Below are 26,232 nucleotides of genomic sequence, written 5' to 3' on the forward strand. Positions count from 1 at the left end.
AGATGGGATGTCTGCTCCCTCAGTATCAGAATCCTCTGGGGGGTAAGACAGGCTCTCATGGTCATTGAGTCCAGGATCTAGCCCAGATATGATAGTGTTCTGCTCGGAGTAAGGCAGCTCTTCTCCTCCTTCAACATCAGGCCTAGTCTTCTGTGTCGCTCCTCGCTTGTTTGGTTGGGACACATATCAGCAAATTCCCTGCCAACGGAGAGGCATAAGTGCTGCATCCATGTACTTGTAAAGATTTGAGGAGCCAGGCCAAAACAGAAGAACCTTGTACTCTTTCTCTTGAAAGAAAAAACAGAGGTACTTTCTGTGACCTCTGTGGATGGGAATGTGAAAATAGGTATCACAAAAGTCCACTGTAGTGAACCAGTCCCTCTGCCTTATGCTCGTGAAGAGGGTTGACAGGTTCAACATTCTAAAAGGTAGACGTTTTAAAGACCAATTTAACTTTTTCAGATTAAGATGGAACCCCAGTCCCCATCCTTCTTTGGAATTAGAAAGTAGGCCGAATAAAACCCCTGCTATTGCTCTTTTCTGCAATAGTGTTGAGACCTCTGTCAAGAGGGACAGAGCCTCTGCTTCCTTCCTATTGCAAAGACCGTCCCATTCGCCCCATCTGTCCCACTGCATAAGTTAGCTCCCTTGGCTTCTATGACTGCTCCAGGGCTGCTTCTTATGATGGGCAAAAAAACTCCCCTGGAACAACTGGGGCAGCTACCACTGACGCAAAATCCTAGTCAGAAACATTTGCTTCTGATAACCAAACATGGCAGCATGCTTGCACCACTGAAGCCATGGACTGACCAGTGCCCAGGTATGTGCACTGGCCACCCCGGATCAGCATGTCAACCCCTCTCTGCAAGTCCTTTAACAAGCCCTCTAAATAGACTAACAAGCCTTGCAACTAAATCTGATGCTTTGCACAGCTGAACATCCACAGTTTAGATGATTTCATCTCTACCTGCTCTTGCTCCAGCACAGCAAATGTAGGCCCTACAGAAAGCACCGTGGCATGGCCACAGCTTGTGGGGTCTTTTGGCTTGCAATGAAATAACATTACTGTAAAAAAGTGCATAACCTTTAAACTGACATTTATAAATCAAATATAATTTTGTAAAATACTAGTGCTGTCACGCATGCGATTAATTTTAAAGGGGTGGTAAAACACATTCTTTTGAAGGCTTGACTGTGTTTGTGGGGTGCACTGTAACATGTGTTCATGCTTCGTTTTAAAAAAAATGGCCTTATTTTTCATATATTTGACCTTTATTCTACACTGCTCTGTCCCTCCTTGTAAAACGGTCTGATGCTTTCCGGGTTGTATGAAGCCAGTCCCTCAAAAATACGCAGTGGGCTCTGATTGGTTAGCTGGCCTAGTGTGTTCTGATTCGCTAACCGCAGTGCACGGTTGTCGGAAACGTCACGCCCCTTACCTGGAGGCTGTGCTTTGGTCGGCGTCAATAAAACCATATGAGAACATTTGAGTGAAGATGATCGAGCAGAACCTGTTCAGTCCTCAAGTGTAAAGACTGCGGATCTATAATGATCGCTACTGAATGGCACTGTTACTTTTGTATTTTTAGAACGATTATAGCCAAATATATGTCGCAAGAACTATTAACCCAAAACGAACACTAAGCACTGGCTTTTCTAGTAAGTTAGCCAAATCACACACAGAACCATGTTTAGCATGCCTGAAGATAAACAATACATAAAAGCTCTAATCAAAGAATCATTTACACTAATGTCAGGTTCGCTGTTGAGATTTTAACGTTAGTGTTTGTAATGTTAGGTGTTTGTCGGATAACGTTAAGTATGAATGAGCATTTAACAGACTGGTTTGCAGAACAGCGCTGTCATCTGTTTACTTCCTTGCTACAACCTATTACAGGAAAACACATCGATGAAAAATAAATCAGACTTACAGGTTGTGGCCCATAAACAGCTTCTGTTTGTAAATCCAGCTTTCAGGACAAGCCGTTGTGCATATCCTGTATTGAACTTGCGAAGTTTGTGGAAGTTTGTGTTGTCCTCCGTGAAATGTGCAGCGCGCGCGTCGTGCATCCACGCACCGGCAATGTGTTTTTTTCACGCAGCTGACGTTGTGCAAATCTGGCATTGAACTCGCGAAGTTTGTGGAAGTTTGTGTTGTCCTCCGTGAAATGTGCAGCGCGCGCGTCGTGCATCCACGCACCGGCAGTGTTTTTTTCACGCAGCTGACGTTGTGCAAATCCGGCATTGAAATCGCGAAGACGGTGGATGTTTTCCTCTGTTAGATGTGCTGCAGAGAGCCCTGCGCGCCTGATTCCCCGCTGACTCAAACACACGTGCATATAACATGCTGTGTGTTAAACGCTCTGCAACGCACCCCCGTCCCAAGGAAGGCTGAACAGAGCAAGTACCCCAGACCTGCAATCCGGATGGAAATAACAGCGTTTCCTCGGCATCGCGGCAACAACACTCCAGCCTAACTAACTTATACCACAACAGCGCCGCGATACAAAATGGCCTCACCCCCCCTTATTTAATATTCTCGGAGGAGGGGTTTATGTAAATATTGAGCCTGTTGATGTCACCAACCCTGGAGGAATGTGTGTAGTCGCCTACTGGCCGTTTGCTGTAGTTCTTAGAAACTGATTTCTTTAAAAGCAAATATCTCCCTTTGCTTTAAACTTTGAACGTTGTAACTTTGCAGATGTTGTTTATGCTCAAGCAGCAACATTACACGCTAGCTAAAGTTAGAATAGTGAAATCGTGGTTTACCACCCCTTTAAGTTCTTAACCCGTTAAAATAATTTCACCCAATTAATACAAATAAATTACAATAAAGTACGTGAACCTGCGTCATTAACATGATTTTCATCACGCAGTTAGATGATCTTAGAAGTCAGGAGTTCATCACAATCACACTGAGCATCTACAAGCACCTGTAACCCTGGTAGGAGGAAATTTCTATTCTAACCCTTTAACCCAATTCCGCTTCTCTGTTTGTGATCAGGCCATTTTTAGCCGTTAAACTCTGGGAAAGTTTTCAGTGATCCAGTCCAAACAGTCCAAAACAGCACGAATGTAAAGAAGGCCAGGCTGATTACATTATACATATCAGAGAGAATAGAGACCCACATTGCATTTTTAGTGAATTATTTATTCCAATGTGTGCTCTGCTTTAAAACACAAGCTCTATCGTATTCTGCGATTGTTTCTGAAGAGCGCAATTTTGGTGACGCACAGAAGTCGTACAGGCATGCGAGAGTCTGTAATATTGATGCACAAAGAACAAACCATGTATGTGCGCACTCTCGATTACTGAATGCATGCTGCATTTGTGTACAGACACATTTCAGTACATTTGCGTTGTTTCCACACTCATTCAGGAAGGATAATATTTGATTTGTCATGTGTACATTGTTGTGTTTAGTAATCATAGGTTTATGCAGTCAAGTCAAAACGGTTGATTTAGGAGTTTTTTTGGCGCCTCAGTGTGGTCCTGTTCAGTATCGCAGCTTGACTCGAAAATGAAAACAATCTCGTTGTTGTTGCTCTGTATACATACTATACACTGTGAATTCTGTAAAGTTTTTTTTATGTAATGTTTTTTTTTCATGGGTGCTTAGGTGTGTATAAATTTATTATAAAATAGAATTAAATGGACTCCTTATATTTGGTTATTTGTTGTCCTTTTAGAGTCTCCAATGATCCTTGAAGCTTGCAGAAAATACAGTTTTGGGAGAATCACCCTTCAATCTGATTTACTTTGCTGGATATAGCAAATTATGACAAAATGAATGTGTTTAATGAGATAAATGGCGTAGGCTTAATTTCACGATAAGTGTGCAATTAATCATGATTAATCACACAAAAAGGTGCGATTAATCACAATTAAAAATTTTAATCGATTGACAGCCCTATAAAATACATAAACAATTATGAACAAAACGGCATCATGTATTAATGCATGGTTTAATACAAAGAGACAAAGCACCAATCAGAATTTTTTTTTTTTGCATTTAAAAACACGAGATTCAGTGGAATGAAAAAAAAGTCTTGAGACATGTTTTCTCAAAGTTTGTTAAGTTTACATGACTTTCTAAACATCGGCACTCTTGTGTGAAACGTGAGTGCAACTAGTATTTATAGAGGATGATTGCGTGCAGGTAGAGCATGTTTAATTTGAAATATGATCTCCTGACAGCTCGCCCTCTTGCGAGGTTGACCTATATGGTGGCGTGTAGACCGGGATGAAATAGAACTGGCTACAGAGTCATGAAGGACATGGTAGGGAGTATGTATTCTGGCATGATTTTTTGTCCTAAAGAACTATCATTTTAAATATTTTAAAGAAAGCACTTGCTGGTGTACCTTTGTCTTTCTCTGAGAATGTGGGTGTGTGGAAAAGCGTGAGGGGTCTCTCGCTGCAGGACGGGGCCTTGCTGTCTGCACTTCTCCGCCTGGGCAGGTTGAGCTGGGAGTTGCCCTGCCCACCCCCAGACACTGGCATGTCTTTGAAAATCTGCAGAGCCAAGAGGAAATTCAAATCAGCATGAATATGTCAGAGAGCCACAATGATGGGATGAGTGTCTGCACAAATAGAACAAACTGAAATGCTGCTACTGATTCTGGGAGAATATGACCCTTTACGTGTCTGGACATTAAATTAAAATTCGGGAAATCAGTTGCTCACTTTCATGGTGTACTATACCTTTTAAGTGGCATTTCTAAACTGTTGTCAAGGCTTCATTTGAAAACAGTTTAAAATAGAAAATTGTGATTTATTCAACACTGTCATATGCCATGGATTGGTTGACTTATACTAAATAATATTATTTTATTCTCCCAAGTTGGCTGTGATAGCTGGAAGAGAGTCAATTATAATGGCAAAAGGCTGAAGTTCACAACTAAAAAGAACTCTGATAACAGTAGTGAAACTAATAATTATAGTCAATCAGGGCTAGATCTAGGCATGAGCAAAAACGTCTGATTTGCCCACCCAATCAGAATTTAGGCACAGATCACGTTAATCTGTTTTGTTTTACTATTTGGGCATTGTCTTAAAACAATCTGAGGCAGGCTGTATGTGGAAAAGTTTGATGAAGGGCTGTAGAAAGCGCCAACCAATCAAAAAATAACACCAGAAAATTGCAGTATTTTCCTTACAGCAATTTATTTATTATCTGAAAGTAACAGTGGGTTATACACTTCAGTCTATAGTAGAAAAGCAGAGGCTGACAATCACATAAGCGAAAACTGTCTGAAATATCTGCATGCTATTAACAACAACAACAACAACCTTTATTTATAAAGCACATTTAAACACAATATGGATTGATCAAAAGTGCTGTACAGAGTACTAAGCAGACATACAAAAATAATTACAGGTTTTCAAACACTAAAGAATAAAAATACGATTTAAGAGTAGATTTAAAAATGTCCAATGAAGGAGCAGACCTCACGTGATAGGGGAGACCATTCCAAAGCTTGGGCCCAGCCACAGAAAAGGCCCGATCCCCCTTTGATTTATAGCGACACCGAGGCAGAGTTAAGAGCAAGTGAGTAGACGATCTAAGTCCCCTAGTGGGACAATAAGGCACAAGAAGATCACTTATATACCTTGGTGCACGGCCAGACAACGCCTTATATATAAACATAAGGATTTTAAAATCAACTCTAAATTTAATGGGAAGCCAGTGAAGAGATGCTAAAATAGGGGAGATGTTGTCCCTTTTTTTTGGCCCAGTCAGCAGTCTAGCAGCCGCATTTTGAACAACTTGCAATCGTGATACTGAAGACTGAGGGAGACCGGAATAAAGAGAGTTGCAATAATCTAATCGTGATGTTACGAGAGCATAAATCACAACTTCTAAATCTTTGCTTGAAAGGAGATGCTTCAGTTTTGCAATAGATCTTAAATGGAAAAAACTTCCTCTAATAACAGCACTAATTTGTTTATCAAAAAAATAGTGAAGAGTCAAAGATCACTCCAAGATTTTTGATTTGTTTGTGTACATTTGATGAAAGAGACCTAACTGGGCTGTCCAGAGCAGGGGAGGAATTTGCATGGCAACCTAGAATTAAAACCTCTGTTTTATTCTCATTTAGCTGCAAAAAATAATTTGCCATCCACCTCTTGATGTCATTTACACATTTCAATAACACATCAGATGAACCAGTAGTGTCCAGCCTTACTGATAGGTAAATCGTCTGCATAACAGTGATATGAAATGTTGTATTTCTGAAAAATGAGGGCCAAGGGAAGCATATAAAGGGAAAACAATAAAGGTCCCAAAATGGATCCTTGGGGCACACCACACAAAACAGGTGCAGATGATGAGGAAAATTTCCCTAAATTTACAGAAAAAGTCCTATTCGCGAGGTACGAAGCAAACCATTGTAATACAGCGCCTTTGACACGTTTAAGAAGGATGTTATGGTCAATGGTATCAAATGCTGCACTCAGGTCCAACAAGACCTGGAAGAACCCGTTGTCTTCCCGTGACCGTTTGGCGAACTCTTCCGCCTTCACCACCCTCGATGGAGCCGCGGCTCGTGGGTTCACTGTTCGGTTCTAGCTTTCAAATAATATAAGGGTCCAGGTCGGTTCAGGGTAGGGATGCACGATACCGATACCAGTACTCGGGTGTCGGTCCAATACTGTTGTCAAGTACAAGTGCTGTTTAGTAGGGATGTGCGCAATGACTAGCCTAACTCGGTAGTATAACAAGCCTAAGCAAGCTTAATTGTTATACTAGTTTGACATGACATGGAAGAAAATGGAAAAGTTTTGTGTAAGCTTTCAAAATCCTCCTTCACCTGAGTGGAGATTTATCTGAAGCCTCCGCCAGTGCCAAAGAAAACCAACACATGCAAAACCTGAGGTAAAATTAAATGATTTTGTTTTGCTGCAGATTTCAAAAATAACACTAAACTTTTCAAAATAATATATTAATTTCAAGATATAACATTAACATGACAGTAATTTAAAGGGGCTATATGCGTTTTTCTGAAATTTAAACTCGCGACTGACACCTGTGGCCAAAAAACAGAACTGCTCTCATTTTCTGCTCGCTCTCGCAGCGGTGTTGACGTCACATCCGCAGACAGCGCGGGAAAAGACGACCCGCCAAAAAATAGGAAAAATAGGATACAGGCTTATAGGTGCACCCACTGTGAGCGGACAAGGTGTCAGTATGCTCATCAGGAGATGTTTGAGTCATAAATGGTAAAATAAAAAGGCTATTGTTACGTTTATTTTGGGGAAAAAGTTGCATATAGCCCCTTTAAACAATTAAAAAATATATATTTAAAGCAAAACCTTAAATGTGCCAAAAAATGTAAACGCCTAGTATTTTCCTTGTTGTCTAGCAGCAGCATTAATGTTTAATCGACTAGTCTCGCACATCCCTAGCTCAGTGTCACACATTGTAGATGAAAACAGAAACAGGCTCATAGCTGATAATGCAGAGAAGTTTCTTTTCATCAAAAAGAACCTGCCTCTCACTTTTTCGAAAAGGGCTGTATGGCTATGATAACATAGTGTAAAGTTTCGTGGAGGAAGGAATTATGGTGTGAGGTTGTTTTTCAGGGGTTGGCCTTGGCCCCTTAGTTCCAGTGAAAGGAACTCTTAATGCTTCAGCATACCAAGACATTTTGGACAATTTCATGCTCCCAACTTTGTGGGAACAGTTTGGGGATGGCCCTTTCCTGTTCCAACATAAACTGTGCACCAATGCACAAAGCAAAGTCCATAAAGACATGGATGAGTGAGTTTGGTGTGCAGGAACTTGACTGGCCTGCACAGAGTCCTGACCTAAACCACTATAGAACACCTTTGGGATGAATTAGAGCAAAAACTGCGAGCCAAGCAATCAAAGGCATTTAGAAAATAGACAGAGGGATTTTACAATTCAAGCTGGCCTCATATGAGTGTGAAACATGATTTTTTGGTGAACTGAGTGAACTATCCCTTAAGGAATGCTGAGAAAAATCCCTTTCTCTTGTGACAAAATGTAATGAGGTCACAAGTCTTTATGCAAAGAGTCCATTACATGTTTCTAAATGAAAAGCTTTTTGAGGATCAGGTTAATGCTATAGTCAGTTTACTGTTTGTTTTCTGACAGATATAGGATACAGACCTGCAAACTCCTCAGAATAAAAAAGGTGACAGTGTCGCGCGCGCGGGTGGGGGGTGGGGGGTGAGGTATGCAAATGACACATTTCTGAGCGTGACTTAAAGAGAGTGACACATTTAATATTTAAAAAATGATTTTATTTACAACACGGAAACACCTGGAACTCAAGGAAGTGTTGTGACGCATGACAAAAAATAAAAGACTGACAGCAGAGGTGTTACACAAAACTGACGGTTCGGTACGTACCTCAGTTTTGAAATCATGGAGTTCGGTACAGCAGTTTTACAAAATTGCTTTTTAGATTTAACAGTTGTTTACTGAAGAAGAAAAAAAGTGTCTGTCCTTGAATTAATTAAATTATATCTAAAAGTGTATTGAAGATATTGCTGTAAACTATATAGGGAGCCCTTACTTGCACATTAATATTAAAGGTTAACAAAATAGAGCCCAAACTATTCAGTTGCTATTTATTTTTAGGTATAATAATCAACACTCAAATAACACATTGTATGCAAACATGTAAACTTCACATAAGGCAGTTTTTGCATTAACTTCTAAATCTAATTATAAAATAGTTTTCTTCTCCAATTTGTTGTTAAAATATAATAATTTATACACAGTGTCTGTCATTTTCATGACAGGTTTATTTAACATGCATGAAATAATCAAGACATCACTAACAGGTTAAGTAAAATGTAATGAATATATAGGCTAATATAGAGCTTGTATTTAGTGAAAGAGTTGATTTCTCTAGTGTATAAAATTCTGTGCACACTGAATGACTGCCTGAGGTAATTATGTGATGCTAACGTTATGGTTTAGTTTACAAGCAGTTATATTGACGTCATTGAAACACTGATTTAGCGATTACACCACATATATACATGACAGTAAGTTGTAATGTATCTTCAGCATACCTTCATTCACGTTTATTCTTTAGTAAGAGATGATCGATCGCCTTCACAGATGATCGCGTTCACGCGCGGCCGCTTGAACTGTGATCATGAAGTGACCAGTCACGCCATATATAGAGCGTCAAAACGGCATTTATCGTTTGAATCTCGTGATAAAATGGACTGAATACTTAATATGTTCGTGTGGGAACTTGGATTGAAGTGTGTTCCGCGCTTCAAACAAGCCGACTGTGAACTGGTTCGGTACCGGTACCGGACCGTTCGGTAACGTTATACGCGTGCACTGAACCTACCCCCCCCCCCCCCCCCCCTTCCAAAACAAAAACTCTCCGGTTCTACGCGATTCACGTAAATGACCCAATTGACCAAGAAAACGGCGATTGTCGCCGAAAAGCGACAAGTTTGCAGGTGTGAGGATAGGTAGCCTACAATGCTTTTGAGCTGAAGTTGAAGGATTTTTTACAGGTTAACCTCATTCACAGTAGCATAAAGTACGTGCTAAGTCTTCACAGGGACGAGACATGGGAAGGTTAATTGCACAGGACGTAGTGACAGCTTTGATCTTAAAACTTCACCCCTTCATGCAGGAGATAGTGGCTCTATGTCATGTGACAGTGGGGTCAGCTTGAGGAATCAGCCATGAGCCGATTTGCATGTTGCCATAGCAACTACACTAAGCTGATTTACTCTTAAGCTCCTGATGGCTTTGAAGTTACCTGTTACAGCAAACGTGGGCTGAGTGTGTCCCTTAAAAAGGGTCTTGCTGCTGGATAAGTATGCTGAATCAGTGTCACCCCCTTTAATAGAGGAATTACATCCTTCATTCACACCTTGGTGTGAGCAACACAGCTTGTGCGCCTTTAGGGTGAATATGGTGACCAATTGATGAAAACAACTTAATGAGCCATTTAGCTGTGCAGACCATCACCAAAGGTTCAGAAGAAGAAAGAAAAACATGACTAACCCAATTTTCCTAATATATGACTGGCTATTCTGGTCAGCTAGTATCCATTTCTTACAAGCAACCCAGTAAACGTTGCAGAGCATTCCCTTAACGTTCCCATATGGTTATTTTTGGGGAACCAAATAAGAACGTTCTAGGAACATTCTCTTTAAGTTATGTTTTTTTATAACCAAAAACGAGCCTTCCCAGAACGTTGCAGGGAGGTTTTTTTTTGCCACAACCTAAAGAGAACCTTCCTAGAACGTTCTCTGCAGGTTATTTATAGGTTTTACTTTTATAACTATGTAAACGATGTACTTTTATAACTATGTAAAAGTGTGATGACCAATACAAAGATTATTATAATGCTGAAATGTGTAATTGTTCATAACCATAAACTATATTTTGCAGAATTACCTGTCTGAAATTAGTTTAATACAGCTTTTAATAAAATGTAGAAATTAGATCAGTCAGAACGCATTATAATTAAATTTCATAGCTAAAAATATTAAGCCAAGCACACTTGTCTTGTCATTTTAAAATTAATATATACACTGATCAGGCATAACATTATTGACAACTGACAGGTGAAGTGAATAACACTGATTATCTCTTCATCACGGCACCTGTTAGTGGGTGGGATATATTAGGCAGCAAGTGAACATTTTGTCCTCAAAGTTGATGTGTTAGAAGCAGGAAAAATAGGCAAGAGTAAGGATTTGAGTGAGTTTGAAAAGGGCCAAATTGTGATGGCTAGACGACTGGGTCAGAGCATCTCCAAAACTGCAGCTCTTTTGGGGTGTTCCCGGTCTGCAGTGGTCAGTCTCTATCAAAAGTGCTCTAAGGAAGGAACAGTGGTGAACCGGCGACAGGGTCATGGGCGGCCAAGGCTCATTAATGCACGTGGGGAGCGAAGGCTGGCCTGTGTGGTCCGATCAAACAGACGAGTTACTGTAGCTCAAATTGCTCAAGAAGTTAATGCTGGTTCTGATAGAAAGGTGTCAGAATACACAGGGCACCGCAGTTTGTTGCGTATGGGGCTGCATAGCCGGAGACCAGTCAGGGTGCCAATGCTGACCCCTCCGTGCCCACCCCCGAAAGCGCCAACAGTGGGCAGGTGAGCATCAGAGCTGGACCACAGAGCAATGTAAGAAGGTGGCCTGGTCTGATGAATCACGTTTTCTTTTACATTATGTGGATGGCCGGGTGCATGTGTGTCGCTTACCTGGGGAACACATGGCACCAGAATGCACTATGGGAAGAAGGCAGTGTGATGCTTTGGGCAATGTTCTGCTGGAAAACCTTGGGTCCAGCCATGTGGATGTTACTTTGCAACAATGCTTAGGTAGGTAGTACGTATCAGACCATGTACACCCTTTCATGGAAACGGTATTCCCTGGTGGCTGTGGCCTCTTTCAGTAGGGCACCCTGCCAAAAAGCAAAGGTGTTTGCAAGTTTGAGGTGCTGATTTGGCCTCCAAATTCCCCAGATCTCTATCCAATCGAGCATCTGTGGGATGTGCTGAACAAACAAGTCTTATCCATGGAGGCCCCACCTCGCATCTTACAGGACTTAAAGGATCTGCTGCTAATCTTGATGCCAGATACCACAGCAAATCTTCAGGGGTCTAGAGGAGTCCATGCTTCCACGGGTCAGGGCTGTTTTGGCAGTGGGACCAACACAATATTAGGAAGGTATGCCTGATCGGTGTACAGCAATGTTATCCTAGTTAAAGTCAAATCATTGTTTATTCATTTGTAATGTCTGTGAATTTCATATTTTAAAAACCCTATTGTGTTGAAGTTGTTATTTAGTGCTGAAGAGACGGCAAATCTGGGTTATTGTGGTACATATAAGCTCTTACATTTTAAAGGACAAATTTTACCTTATTTAATTCCGGCATATAATGATTTTATTTCTATTGTTTAAAAAACAGATCAAAACAAGACATGGTTTGAAATAGGCTACTGATTATTGACATCCATCCATCCGTGTTCCATGAATGATTACTGAGGTACAGTGATATCAGTGTAAAGAGGTTAGGGAAACGTTCTGGCAATGTTCTGAGAACATACTGGGAATGTTAGTGGAACGTTCTCCAAACCATCAAGGAACGTTATATTTACGTAAAGAAAACTTTCCTGGCTAACCAACACGGAATGTTAGTGTATCTGGGAACCAGAAACTAGCGTTCCCAGAAAGTTCTGGGAACCCAAAATTGTTAGCTGGAAATAGAAACATACCCGTTCGTGGTTCTCGATCAGGATTTCTACCACAATATTCTGGAACTTGATGTCCATGATCGCTGCGACAGTCTCTTCCTGAGGCCTCAGCAGCGTGGGGCCGAACACGACGCCGAGGTTAGCAACCGTCATCAAATTCTGCTGGTGGTGACTGGCCACTCTGTTGAGAGAGTAAAATATCTCATTCAGTCATTTATTCCGTATTATAATATAGTGTTTTTCTCTATATTTAGCTTTATTTACAGTAAAAAAAAATAGGGCAGCAATAACTAAACAATAAAATCAACAAATATGTATTATGGAATTTTTATTTAAGTTTGTTATTTAAAGTAAGAAAAAAATTCTTTAATTACTAATTTCCTCTTTTATTCTTATAATTGGATTGTTTACATTCTACAAAACAGCACACAAGTACACTTTTTTAAAATTGCTGTAATATATTACGCATTCCTAAACATCAAATTTATGTTATAAATGTACTATAACTGAATTCCTAAAACACACACACACACACACACACACACAAACACACATGCAAGATCATTGATGTCACAGTTAACCCTATCCACTTTATTTTTCAGGTAAGAGTGGGCACAGCCATTTGTAATTTGAATGTGTCTGGCTTCCGGTGTCATTTGCTTCCAGTTATTTTTATATACTGTTATATACTTTACAAAATGTTATGCTGCTTGATATTGCAAACTGGAATTTCTTACCACATTATTTTAATGTATTCTCTTAATTAAAGTCCCAGTAAAGTCAAAATTAAATATGTGTTCTGAGTTTGTCACACCACAGACATATGTGTTATTAACCACCCAGCCAAATTTGAATCATAAAATCTTTCATGTAAATAAAAAAGCTTGTCAAAATCTTGAAAAATAAGCAGCATTCTCTGCTCTCAAACGCTGGGGGCGTGTCCGCGCTGAAACCACGCCCACTCGCGGCAAAGCTGCCGTGAGCACACAAGACGACACTCACGTACAGTTCACTATGGCACCAGATGTCCAGGATGAAGGCCGGCGCGGGAGATCATTCGGCCCCATTCTGCAGCGGATTATCAGTGAATCCCAGTGCCCAGTTGGAAAGTTGAAAGTTTGTAAAACTATCTGGTGTAAAGTCACTGCAGAGGCAGGTGTTGGTGGTGATCCTCAGCTCTCCATCAAGGTAGCTGTCCACCAAATTAATCCACCTCTTCTTGATATCATCGTTTTTGTTTTGTAAGCTGTATTGTAAGTTGTAGGCTGTAGTAACTAACGGTACTGACAGGAACTCGCAATCGAGCGGGCGAACTGATGCGAATGTGCTCTAGTTATGATAGTGTTAAGGGAGGGGCCAGCCTCAGTGGCTCCAGTGCGTCATTGACAGTTATGATAGTGTTAAGGGAGGGGCCAGCCTCAGTGGCTCCAGTGCATCATTGACAGTTATGATAGTGTTAAGGGAGGGGCCAGCCTCAGTGGCTCCAGTGCATCATTGACAGTTATGATAGTGTTAGGGGAGGGGCAAGGCTCAGTGGCTTCAGTGCGTCATCGACAGTTATGATAGTGTTAGGGGAGGGGCCAGCCTCAGTGGCTCCAGTGCATCATCGACAGCTATGATAGTGTTAGGGGAGGGGCAAGGCTCAGTGGCTTCAGTGCGTCATCGACAGTTATGATAGTGTTAGGGGGAGGGGCAAGGCTCAGTGGCTCCAGTGCGTCATCGACAGTTATGATAGTGTTAGGGGAGGGGCCAGCCTCAGTGGCTTCAGTGCGTCATCGACAGTTATGATAGTGTTAGGGGAGGGGCCAGCCTCAGTGGCTCCAGTGCGTCATCGACAGTTATGATTGTGTTAGGGGAGGGGCCAGCCTCAGTGGCTTCAGTGCGTCATCGACAGTTATGATAGTGTTAGGGGAGGGGCCAGCCTCAGTGGCTCCAGTGCGTCATCGACAGTTATGATAGTGTTAGGGGAGGGGCAAGGCTCAGTGGCTTCAGTGCGTCATCGACAGTTATGATAGTGTTAGGGGAGGGGCAAGGCTCAGTGGCTTCAGTGCGTCATCGACAGTTATGATAGTGTTAGGGGAGGGGCCAGCCTCAGTGGCTCCAGTGCATCATCGACAGTTATGATAGTGTTAGGGGAGGGGCCAGCCTCAGTGGCTCCAGTGCGTCATCGACAGTTATGATAGTGTTAGGGGAGGGGCCAGCCTCAGTGGCTCCAGTGCGTCATCGACAGTTATGATAGTGTTAGGGGAGGGGCCAGCCTCAGTGGCTCCAGTGCGTCATCGACAGTTATGATAGTGTTAGGGGAGGGGCCAGCCTCAGTGGCTTCAGTGCGTCATCGACAGTTATGATAGTGTTAGGGGAGGGGCCAGGCTCAGTGGCTCCAGTGCGTCATCGACAGTTATGATAGTGTTAGGGGAGGGGCCAGCCTCAGTGGCTCCAGTGCGTCATCGACAGTTATGATAGTGTTAGGGGAGGGGCCAGGCTCAGTGGCTCCAGTGCATCATCGACAGTTATGATTGTGTTAGGGGAGGGGCCAGCCTCAGTGGCTCCAGTGCATCATTGACAGTTATGATAGTGTTAGGGGAGGGGCCAGCCTCAGTGGCTCCAGTGCATCATTGACAGTTATGATAGTGTTAGGGGAGGGGCCAGCCTCAGTGGCTCCAGTGCGTCATAGACAGTTATGATAGTGTTAGGGGAGGGGCCAGCCTCAGTGGCTCCAGTGCGTCATAGACAGTTATGATAGTGTTAGGGGAGGGGCCAGCCTCAGTGGCTCCAGTGCGTCATAGACAGTTATGATAGTGTTAGGGGAGGGGCCAGCCTCAGTGGCTCCAGTGCATCATTGACAGTTATGATAGTGTTAGGGGAGGGGCCAGGCTCAGTGGCTCCAGTGCATCATTGACAGTTATGATAGTGTTAAGGGAGGGGCCAGCCTCAGTGGCTCCAGTGCATCATTGACAGTTATGATAGTGTTAGGGGAGGGGCCAGCCTCAGTGGCTCCAGTGCGTCATTGACCGTTATGATAGTGTTAGGGGAGGGGCCAGCCTCAGTGGCTCCAGTGCGTCATTGACAGTTATGATAGTGTTAGGGGAGGGGCCAGCCTCAGTGGCTCCAGTGCGTCATTGACAGTTATGATAGTGTTAGGGGAGGGGCCAGCCTCAGTGGCTCCAGTGCGTCATCGACAGTTATGATAGTGTTAGGGGAGGGGCCAGCCTCAGTGGCTCCAGTGCGTCATCGACAGTTATGATAGTGTTAGGGGAGGGGCCAGCCTCAGTGGCTCCAGTGCGTCATAATAATATAAAATAATATATTTCTCTTTTTTCACTTCCTTTATCAATCTCACTTTTTTCCCTCTTTTTGAAAGTTGTGAAATCACTATTGTGGAGTTTTTCTTTGGCTTTTTGAGCAAATGGGGACACACAAATATATTTAATGTATACTCTCATTCACCACTATAAAAGTTAACCCAACCCGGAAATGTGAAAAGGGTCTATGCTCTTTTCACATAATGAAATGTTCTCTGATCCCAACTGTTACATTTATTAGGGTAATGACATTAACATTTTACTTCTACTCAGGCCAGCAAAACACCAGCACCACTGAGATGGAGGAAGAATATTAAAATCCAACAGGAAAAAGAATAAAGTATTTGTAGGAAATAAATGTATTTAACAGCTGTGGTGGTGGTTATGGCATATATCTCGTACTACCATCTGGCAGCATCCTTCCATTCCATACTGTAATCAGTTTTCAGAAAGTGTGATGATGAGTATGAGTGTCATCAATGCGTCCAACCACTGGAAATCGTAAAGGGAATTCTAATTATTAGGTTACTTCTCAGGATCCTGTATAAAAGGACATGCCATTTTTTTCACTTTGACAGTGTCCTCATGATGAAATATGAGCAATGAATGAATGTTCCTGCACTGCAAAGAATGCTTGTCTTACTTTGTATTTTTGTCAAGTGGCAGATAATTTAACTTGTTTTAAGTAAACTTCGCTTACTTTCGATTTAGATTTCATTTATAATTTTTTTATATTTGTCCTTGAAATATGACAAAATACTCCAAAAAAAGCATTTGTGCAGTTTGAATGAATGAATACAGTATTTTAACACTGCTTTTGCTTTAAAAAGGGGGAGGAGGCCGAAAGAAACTCTGGGTTTACCAAAGAAAACCTGCGCCAGACCAGGTTAGGTTCACAGAGTACCAGGGTATGGTAACTGACTGAGTATAAATTACCTCTCTTTTAGAAACAGGCTTGACTTACCCTGCAAACAGAAAACCCAGAGTTTCCCTCAATTCAGGGTTAACATACTCAGAGTTTTCACTTAACCTCCTTTCTGAAATGGGCCCCAGATGTCTACAAATTGAGATATCTTTTTCATGTGAAATATTATAAAGTAAACATAAGAATACATTTTATATTGTTGGAAATATTTCAAAACAGAAAAAAGCCCCAAAGCCCCCCCCCCCTTATTGGGAGGTTTTAAGGGACAAATAACATTTATATGCATTTGTTTTAGTAGTCTGCTATACTGTTCCAATGACCTCATTGATTTACATTACAAGGTATACTTTTTGGCCATATGATATGGCCCATATCAGCAATTTTTCGTCTTTTTTCTTCTTCTTTTTTTCTAACTTCGGGCCACTGAATACAATTAAGGTGTTATTGTGTGTTGTTTTTTGTGACTGTCTTTTGAACTTAATTACTTGCTGTTTTTTGGTTTCTGATTGGCCCCACCTGTGTCTCGTTTAGTTCTCCCTTTATATATACTCCCTGTTTGGTTCTGTTACTAGTTGGTTCTTGTCTTTGTTAGAAGGGTTGTGTATGTTAGTAGTTCCTGAAGATTCCCCTGTGTATTTTGGATTTTGTAGATTGAAGATCTCCTTTGTTATTCTGAGTCATTCGTGTTGGAATGCACAGCATTGTGACATCTACTTGATCATCTGCATTTGCAGAGTCTGGAAATGTTTTGTCGGGCTCAAACTGATACGGCAAAGCCGACGACATTATTAACTGATTGTGTTTACTACTGCTTTGGAAGCTGAAACTCGCAATTATGGTCATCTGGCCAATCTGTTGACATCAGAGCGTTTCAGACAGACTGGGAATAAGAGGCGCTGCAATAATGTACAGAATGTGAAAAAAAAAAAAATTATTATTTACTAACAGGTTGCGCCAGCACAAACCCTCTTTTGGCGTTAAACTACTGTCAGGATTTACTAAAGACACGCAGTGAAGAATTAGCGGTGATAAGACGTGGACAGGGTTATTTTTGCAGCTGACATTATTGAATTTGCACGAGTTTCCCTTTCAGATGCAAAATGTATGGGAGGAGAGTATTTAAACGAATCATGCAAGGTGATTTACTAAGGTTTACGCTCGTCAATTTATTGGTTTAATTACCACCCAAAAAAACACTTCTTAAGCCAGACGCTAACTGATAGATTGCATTGGTCATTATGGAAACGATCCGGCTGCATCTGTGTTCATGAATGGTGCGCCAGTAGATCACATGCTGAACTTTCCACTCCCAATGGCGCTTTTTTGGAATTACGCTTTCACGCTAATTTGCCCTTTTTAGTAAATCTGAACCTATAGCATGTTAACATATTCTTGTAAACCCATTACAAAATAATGACCTTTAAAAATAGAATAATATGGCCCCTTTTACCACCCTTGTACAATTATTACTAAATTTGATATTGTTTGGTCAAGTGGGGGAAATGTTTTGGTCCCCCTGAGGAAAACAGCTTATAAATCAGACTAACTTGTGTTTAAAAACAATAGTTTTGTGTGATTGGTAGGTTTAGGGGTAGTGTTAGGGGATATAATATACCGTGTGTATAGTATACAAATCATTATGTCTATGGAAAGTCCCCATAAAACATGAAAACACAACGTGTGTGTACATGTTTTTCTATCCCGGCAGGGACTTTTTTTAAATTGAGGAAACAAGCTTATAAATGAGTTAAATTAGTTTTTTTGAAAATTTCAAAATGCAGACAGTTTTGTGTGATGGGTAGGTTTAGGGGTAGGGTTAGTGTAAGGGGAGAGAATATACAGTTTGTACAGTATAAAAACCATTGCGTTTATGGAGAGTCCCCACAAAGATAGTGAACCAGATATGTGTGACGTGTGTGTGTACAGGTATATGTGGTTTATGAGGACACAAATGTGTCTAATGACATGGGTATTACAATGTAAACATACTTCCTCGGTGTGTGTGTGTGTGTGTGTATTTGATGAGCAAACTAAACAGTCCTTCTGTAAACGATGATTTAGTGTCAACAGAACCCAAGCTACAACTTTTTTTCTTCTAATCAGCATATTGTCAATATTAAACAATTCCTAATAAATCTTATGCACATTGGCTATTGTGTTTCACTGGTATTGTCAGATGAAGAGAATTACTGAAATTCCACATGACGACAAGATAATTTACAACCGACAAGGACAGCATTCAATGGCAGCGATTCCATTGAATGAGGCTATGCAAATAAATAAAGTAGGCATTCAAATTCTACATCCCAAAATTCTTTTGGATTATGAATCTGATCTTTTGAAAAGCATTTTCACTGTAAAACTCCAAAATACTCCCTAAGCTGCCAGCATCACTGAGAAACGGCTCAGCAGAGCTCGGCAGTCAGGGTGTCAAATTAGACTCGCACAAAAGAAAATGGAGCCGGGTACGGGAGGGAAGGAGACTGAGGAAAGGACAGGTGGAGGAAAATAAGCTGCTCTTTTCAGCTGGACAAACACAAAGGGGAAGTTGAGGCCTTTATTGCCATCAGCAGGGTTGAGGGTTTTACAATGGCAATCCTCTTTGGCTCTGCTGGATTTGTAACACAGTAAAAAGGGGGCGTCAACACCAAAACTTACTTGGCCAAGTGTTTCATAAGAAGTTCCAGCATCTGGCGGTTCTTCTCTGGGAGACGGTGCACTATGGAGTGGATCTCTTCCACCCTCGCCTCGGGATTGTCCAGTTCTAGGAAGCCCGAGAAAGAGGAAGCGAGAGAGTAAGTGGTTGCAAAGGAAAACAAGCACATTTCCTTTTGTTCCGCATGAACTGTAGGCGTTTTAACTAGAGTCCAGTCTCATTGGCTTCAGCCATGGAAGTCCTGATGTATATTTCTACATTCAATGACACATTTAAGGGCTGAAAAGCTGCATCTGTTGTTGCTGTGGTAAAACGGAACAAAAGATCCTGTTCCCCACTCTGTGGGGTCACTTCTTGAGACGATGTGCACCAACACAGACACATTATTCCAATTAAAATGACATTAATGCTCATGTGTTTGTGTCAGTCTAGTTGTAAAAACACAGAAACTGTGCCACCTAGTGTATGTGACGGCTGCAGCAGTGTCCATTAAGGGCAAGGCTTAGCCACCAGACGCGGACTCTTAAAGGTCACTGAAATATTAGAGTAATCTATCCAGCTGCCGTGATATCCTAATAATCCCCAGTAACAAGAGGTATAAGACATGACAAGTGAGAAAATATATTGTGGATTATTACATTGCTGTAGCCTCGCATTCATTGCTTTATAGAAAATGCTGAAATCTGGATTCGAACACACGATGCCTTTTCCGAGATTGTATATTTTAATATTTAATCATTGTCTATAATTCTTTGTTGTCTTCCCTATTAGTTAAACATGCTATTATTTAGTAAATCATTTAAGAAATATTTTAATAATTTGAGCAAAAGTTTGTTTTACACACAAAATACAGATAAAGAAAACGATCTCCTGCAAATACAAACCAAATATTATAGTGCAAGTCCCAGTTTTATTAAGGTAGCACATAACCAGACCAGACATGCATTTCATTGTGTTGAACGAAACTGAACCACTAGACTGTACACAAACATTTTCACACTTTCTGGTCTCTCTTGATTTAGTCTTCTCCAGTTACATGCACATTCACATCGTCTCTCACTGCCATATTATCTCTCTCTCTCTCTCTCTCTCTCTCTGATGATGGGCAAACTCCAGATGGTACCTTGCTCTTTATCACATAAACGGCTCACATCGACAGGAATGAACAAGGGGAGGAGCGGAAAAAAGAGAGAATATGAAAGGCAGAAAGGGAGGGGTGGAGCCCTCCGAAAAAACGAGTTCATTTGAGGACAAGGGCCTAACGTCACCCTTAAGCTGGGTAAAAAAGCAGAGAGAAAGACAAAAACAGAGACGAAAAAGGAAACGATGATAGCGAGCGAAATCAGATAAGATGAAGATAGCCTGAGATACAATGGGGAAAACAATCTTGTTAATCAGTTTTTTTTTTAGTCTGGTTTTCCTGTACAAAAATATCCAAACATCGAGAAGCAAAATTACATTACATATTCTTTTCAGAGAATATATAGTTTAATATTTAATATATCTATAATTATTTTCCCCTGTAGTTACAAATTATCAATTTAATATTTTACTAGATAATTGTGATAATTTTAACAAACGGTTGTTTTAAGCAAAAATCCAATAAAGTTGGTGCTTAAAGCTGAAGTGTGAAATTTCCGACTGAAGGTCACTAAAATATTAATCTATCTGGCGGCCATGATATACTAATAATCCCCAGTAACAAGAACCAAGAGAGAGAGAGGTATAAAAGAGACATTGTGGATTATTATATTTCAGTAGCTCAACCTTCATTGCTTTACAGGAAATGCCTAAACCCGAATTCAGAAATACACAATGCCTGCATGAGCACCACAGCTTCATTTATTTATAAAATAGAATAACAAGTATTTAATTATAAATTTGTTTAATATAATATAATATACACTAATGTATTGTTTTAAGAACAAACTGTTGTACATTTACTCTTAAGACAAGAATATATTGTTTGAAAAACAGTGTTAATTTTGACAGCAAATTTTGATTTAGTTTTAGTCATAATCTTTTGACTAAAATGTCATATAGTTTAAGTCATATTTTAGTCACATTGATTGTTTTTAGTTTTAGTCTAGTTTTAGTTGACTAAATATCATACAGTCTAAATATCTACAGTAGATTTAGTCAACTAAAATCTAATGAGTTTAGTTAAATTGTAATGCATTAATTGAGCATTTAAAGAAAGAAAGAAACCGTATTATTCAGTCAAAATACTGAGCTCAGCCGTTACTATGTGCGCGTTCCTGTGAGCGTGTGCGAGCCGTCAGCTGGTGCGTCAGAAGCACAACACAACTGTGCTTTCCCGCGGTTAGATCCGCGCGTTACAATTCAAATGTGTGCATCTGTTACACAGGACATCAGTTCTGACTGGATCTCTTCCATAATCGTCCCTCCCTAACATTTTCGTCTCGTTTTTATTTGTTGACGAAAATGACAGTAGATTTTCATCAGTTTTTGTCATCCAAAACTGTTTATTTAGTTATCATCTTGTTTTCAAAATTAACGAAATTAACACTGCTGAAAACAAGTCTTATCTTGCACACACAATACTGATCAAGAAAATACACACAAACATCTAACAAAATGTAAAAGTGTGTGCTTAAAGCTAAAGTATGACATTTCTGATTGAAGTTCTTTTTTGCAGTGTGAAAATGAAAGTTTATGGTCTACAAAAAGAAGATCTGGAGGAGGGACAACATCCCTTGAGGTCTCAGACAACAGCCGCCACGCTGTAAATCCATTTTATGTCCTCTACACCCTGGTTTCCTGCTTTGGACCGAGTCTTACTAGCTTGAGCACTCCTACTCTGTAGTCGAATTGTATCACACAATCAAAATAGATCAGTGGAAATAAAGCCAGACTGGTCCAACCAGACAGATGGAGAGGAACTCACTGGCTGCTTTGATGAAGCTCCTCTGGTACTGGTATGTCATGAGAGGGGCCGGCAGCATCCTGATATCAGAGAAGAAGAGAAAAGATTAGCGATTAGATAACAGACCAAAAAGACAGATAGACTGTCAGACTCAAAGACAAAAGGAATCATGGCATCCAGAAAGAGAGTGTTTGGAGCCATGAGGGATTTGTCTTCCTTTATCTTTAGACTGGAGGCTAATTTATAGTGTATTAGCAATGCTGTTGAATATGAATGATTAGATGGTTTGTTAGAAAACATTTCATGTTTACAACATTAATGACACTTTAAAATAATGACAAACTAAAAAATAGGTAACATTTTAGGCCACATCCACACAAAGCCAGAGCTTTCCCTAGCCAATCTTTTTTTCCCCTCGTCTCAAGAAATATCTGCGTACACACGAAACCTCTGAACCAGACTCAAAACAATGTAGCATACATTCCAGACCAGTATGTGGCGCTGTAATTCTGCCACAGAGATGCACTAAAAATGGAGAAGAGGAGTTGGAGCATGCACGAGGCGTGGTGTGATGACATCATCGTTTCACTAAATATACGGATTGGCTGTACACACGAAAATGCAAGGGCGTTGGTTTCAGATTTATCCACTTTGGGAACCGGTTTAAAAAAATACCGGTTTCAGGCTCCCAAAACGGCAGATCTGTCTGGACGAAACGCTGATATGATTTTTGTATAAAATTTTTGACCTATACAGCTAAACGTGTCTCCGTGTGGACGGGGCCTGAGTTTAGGGTCCAGTTCTCACTATTAAAGGGTTAGTTCACCCAAAAATGAAAATTAGCCCATGATTTACTCACCCTCAAGCCATCCTAGGTGTATATGACATTCTTCTTTCAAACAAACACAATCAGAGTTATATTAAAAAAGTCCTGGCTCAAGCTTTATAATGGCAGTGAATGGTTGTGTAATTTTTCCATAAAAAAGTTATTTTAGTCTATAAAGTTTTAAATGTGGATATTTTTCTCACACAAATGCGCCACTTCACTTCAGAAGGCTTTTATTAAACCCCCCCGGAGCCGTGTGGAGCAGTTATATGATGGTTAAATGCACTTTTATGGACTTCAAAAATTACTCAACAAGTCACTACCATTATAAAGCTTGAGCCAGGACTTTTTAAATATAACTCTGATTGTATTCACCTGAAAGAAGAATGTCATATACACCTAGGTTGACTTGAGGGTGAGTAAATCATGGGCTAATTTTCATTTTTGGGTGAACTAACCTATAATAGTTGCTTATTAGAATGCATATTACAAGGATATTGGCTGTTTATTAGTACTTATAAAGCACATTTTAATTTGTCTGGCTATCACCAGACCAAGCTCAATTTAAAATTGAACATTGGTCTGGAGAGTCTGCTATGTCTTTTCTACTGCATAATTCAAATGACTTTGTACACAATTGGATAGTCCTTCAACCAATCAGACCACAAGATAAACGAGCATAATTGACCTATCTGTAAGCCCCGCCCCCCTTAGTTACTGCTGCTAACTCGGACAAACAAACGGAGTTGCTATATCTTACTATGTACAGCTGTCAGTGTGAAAACCTTATCCCAAGATGTTTTTGGACACAGAATGTAGCGTATACCCCGTCCGAATGATGGCCAAACTTTACTGATGGTTTATCAAGTTTATTGCATCGTTATTCACTCCAAAAAATCATCGTAAGAGCTGAACAAACAAAGCACAAGAAGTGCGCATTAACGTCTCATTCACAAACTATCTCTCCGTTGCATTACCATTAACATACACAAATTACACAAAAACACTCAAACAACTAACAGTAAACATACATATACACAGACCGTATGCCTTTTCGAGGGTGCAGCTAATAACTGGTAAACTTTGTATCTGCAAAACAACTCCGATAAACTGTGTGCGAGCTCTTCCTTTCGTTACCCGGAGACTATAATACCCATCAAAATAGGAGTCCTCCTTAGTAGGACAGATAATGTAGACCTTAAACATATCTAAAATGAAATTAATTTACATATAACCAGTTTAATATGGAGAGGCACTGAAATGTAGACCTTCATGTTTTTGACCTACAGTGTTACATGACGTGAGAACAGTTAGTTATTTTGGTTTGTATGTTAGCAGGGACTTTAATCGTAACTTAACGAGAGTATGACAAACAGAAAATCATCTCAGGATCCCTGGAATCAGTGTTGCAGTACCTCAGGCACTACGTTTTAGCATTTTTGTAGCATAAACACCATCAAACAGATGAGAGCTTCGGATTTTCCAATGTTTCTCTATGGCGCTGACACCTAAAGATGTCCGAGTTCCGGTCCCACCACAACTGATACTCAACTGCTATTGGCTCATCTGCATTCGAGGGGAGGGGCTTACCGATAGGTCAATTCAAATGACTCCGAATGCAATTGGATAGTCCTTCAACATAAAGCCAGTCTGTGGTTGGTTTCCGCAAAAGTGTAACAGAAGCAGTAGAAATGAATGTACAGGTTTCCAGACTGAGTTGCAGGGCGAAATCAAATCGCCGGCAGATCAGGGTGGGTTTACCCAGTCTACATATTAATGTCTTAATACCTAAACTTAACAACTACCTTACTAAGTATTAATGAGCAGTAATTACAAGTTGAAACAACTGTGAAACAAACTTCTTAGATATTTATACATAATTCAAGTTGGGTGCACACTATGCAATTTATTATAGTCCTTTATGATTGTTCCTTGTCAGACTGTACGAACATGATCCCTGCTGTAAGCCATGTCACACTGTACGATTGAAGTTGTCATTAATGTCAGACTGTACGATAGTCAAGGTGCGTTAAAAAACGGACGCACGCAAGAAAACTCGTCTGGAGTTTTATATCAGCAATCAATGGTGACAGTGAGCTGCATTTCACGTGGGATTGAAATGGTGGCTGCAAAGAAATCTCTAGCACTCATTTTGGTCATGGTTTGTCTTGAAAAAGGAGGAGAAATCACACTTCAGGACTGTGCGCCAAATCTTCTTAAATTTAATCAAAACGGTCATTAATCGGCTGTCGGTGAACATGTCAAACAAACGATCAAAGACTTGAGATTTTAGCCTAGGATCAGTGGAATCTTTAGGATTAGCAAAATTTGTACACACGCAAATCGCACCCGGCTTTAAGCGGCACGTTGGCTCAGTGGTTAGCTGAGTGGTTAGCAAGGTCCCCGTTTCGAGCCAGGAGGCCTTTCTATGTGGAGTTTGCATGTTCTCCCCGTGAAAATGTGGGTTTCATTTGGGTACTCTGGTTTTCCCCCACAGTCCAAAGACAGGCAGGTTAGGTGAATTGGAGAGTCAAAACGTGTGATTGTGTGTCTGTGAGAGCCCTGTGATGGACTAGCCATCTGTCCAGAGTGCTTTCCTCTAGCTCTGGCCTAATAAACTGGGATAGGCTCCAGCCATATGACCCTAGTAGGTCATATAGGATCATTCAATGAATAAATGAAATGCCTAATTCAAAATATATTTAATAAGATCACCTGTTGTCCAATACAGCAGACTGAGAACTGATGGCAAACAGGCCATACAATTACAAACAGCTATCCTCCAAGTGTGGACCTATTTGTGCTGGTGTTCTGAGTGTATTTTCTAGATTGTTTTGTATTTGCCAGGGTGTTTTGCATGGTTTCAAGGTATACTTAAAGGTGCACTGTGTAAATTTTAGTGGCATCTAAGGGCGAGGTTGCAACCGCTCACCCCTCCCTTTCGAAACACATAGAGAAGCTATGGTGGCCGACACAGGACAAAGATGTCGTCGTCTGAGACAGCAGAGAGTAGCTAGCGCTCTGAAGAGCAGTTTGTCCGTTTAGGGCTACTGTAGAAACATGGCGGCGCAAAATGCTGACTTCACTGTAAGAGGACCCGCGGTGTATGTAGATAGAAATGACTCATTCTAAGGTAATAAAAACATAACGGTTGCAACTGCACAGTTGACACAGGAATTTACACTTGCACAATCGAGGCAGTGTCGCATGTTATTAGAGTTCATCATTTGCATTTCCGTCTTGCCAGTGTTTAAACCACTCAGCATTCGTGTGCTCTTCTAGAAAAGGTGTGCTCATGCACAAATAAAGCCGCCTCACAAACAGCCTGTGAATACCAAATTGCACTTAAATGGTCAAATACACACAAATGTATGTACAAAATTACAGTCTTAATGAGTATGCATGTAAACAGTCGGTTTTGTGAC

The 26,232-nt window shown here is 40.7% G+C and overlaps 1 protein-coding gene across 7 annotated transcripts in view; it reads right to left on the reverse strand.

Moving 5' to 3' along the window:
- LOC307136777 (rho GTPase-activating protein 26-like) overlaps nucleotides 1-26,232 on the reverse strand; it is a 182,370-nt gene that overhangs the window by 38,071 nt on the left and 118,067 nt on the right. For all 7 annotated transcript variants that reach the window (XM_079834041.1, XM_079834044.1, XM_079834046.1 and 4 more), the window contains 4 exons: nucleotides 22,003-22,061; nucleotides 19,097-19,202; nucleotides 12,233-12,392; nucleotides 4,366-4,516 (listed from right to left, as the gene is read on the reverse strand). In XM_079834041.1, coding sequence (XP_079690167.1) covers nucleotides 4,366-4,516; nucleotides 12,233-12,392; nucleotides 19,097-19,202; nucleotides 22,003-22,061 — 476 coding nt within the window. The remainder of the gene's footprint in view (nucleotides 1-4,365; nucleotides 4,517-12,232; nucleotides 12,393-19,096; nucleotides 19,203-22,002; nucleotides 22,062-26,232) is intronic.

Source organism: Gobio gobio, assembly GCF_949357685.1.
Source record: "Gobio gobio genome assembly, chromosome: 14".
NCBI lineage: Eukaryota > Metazoa > Chordata > Actinopteri > Cypriniformes > Gobionidae > Gobio > Gobio gobio.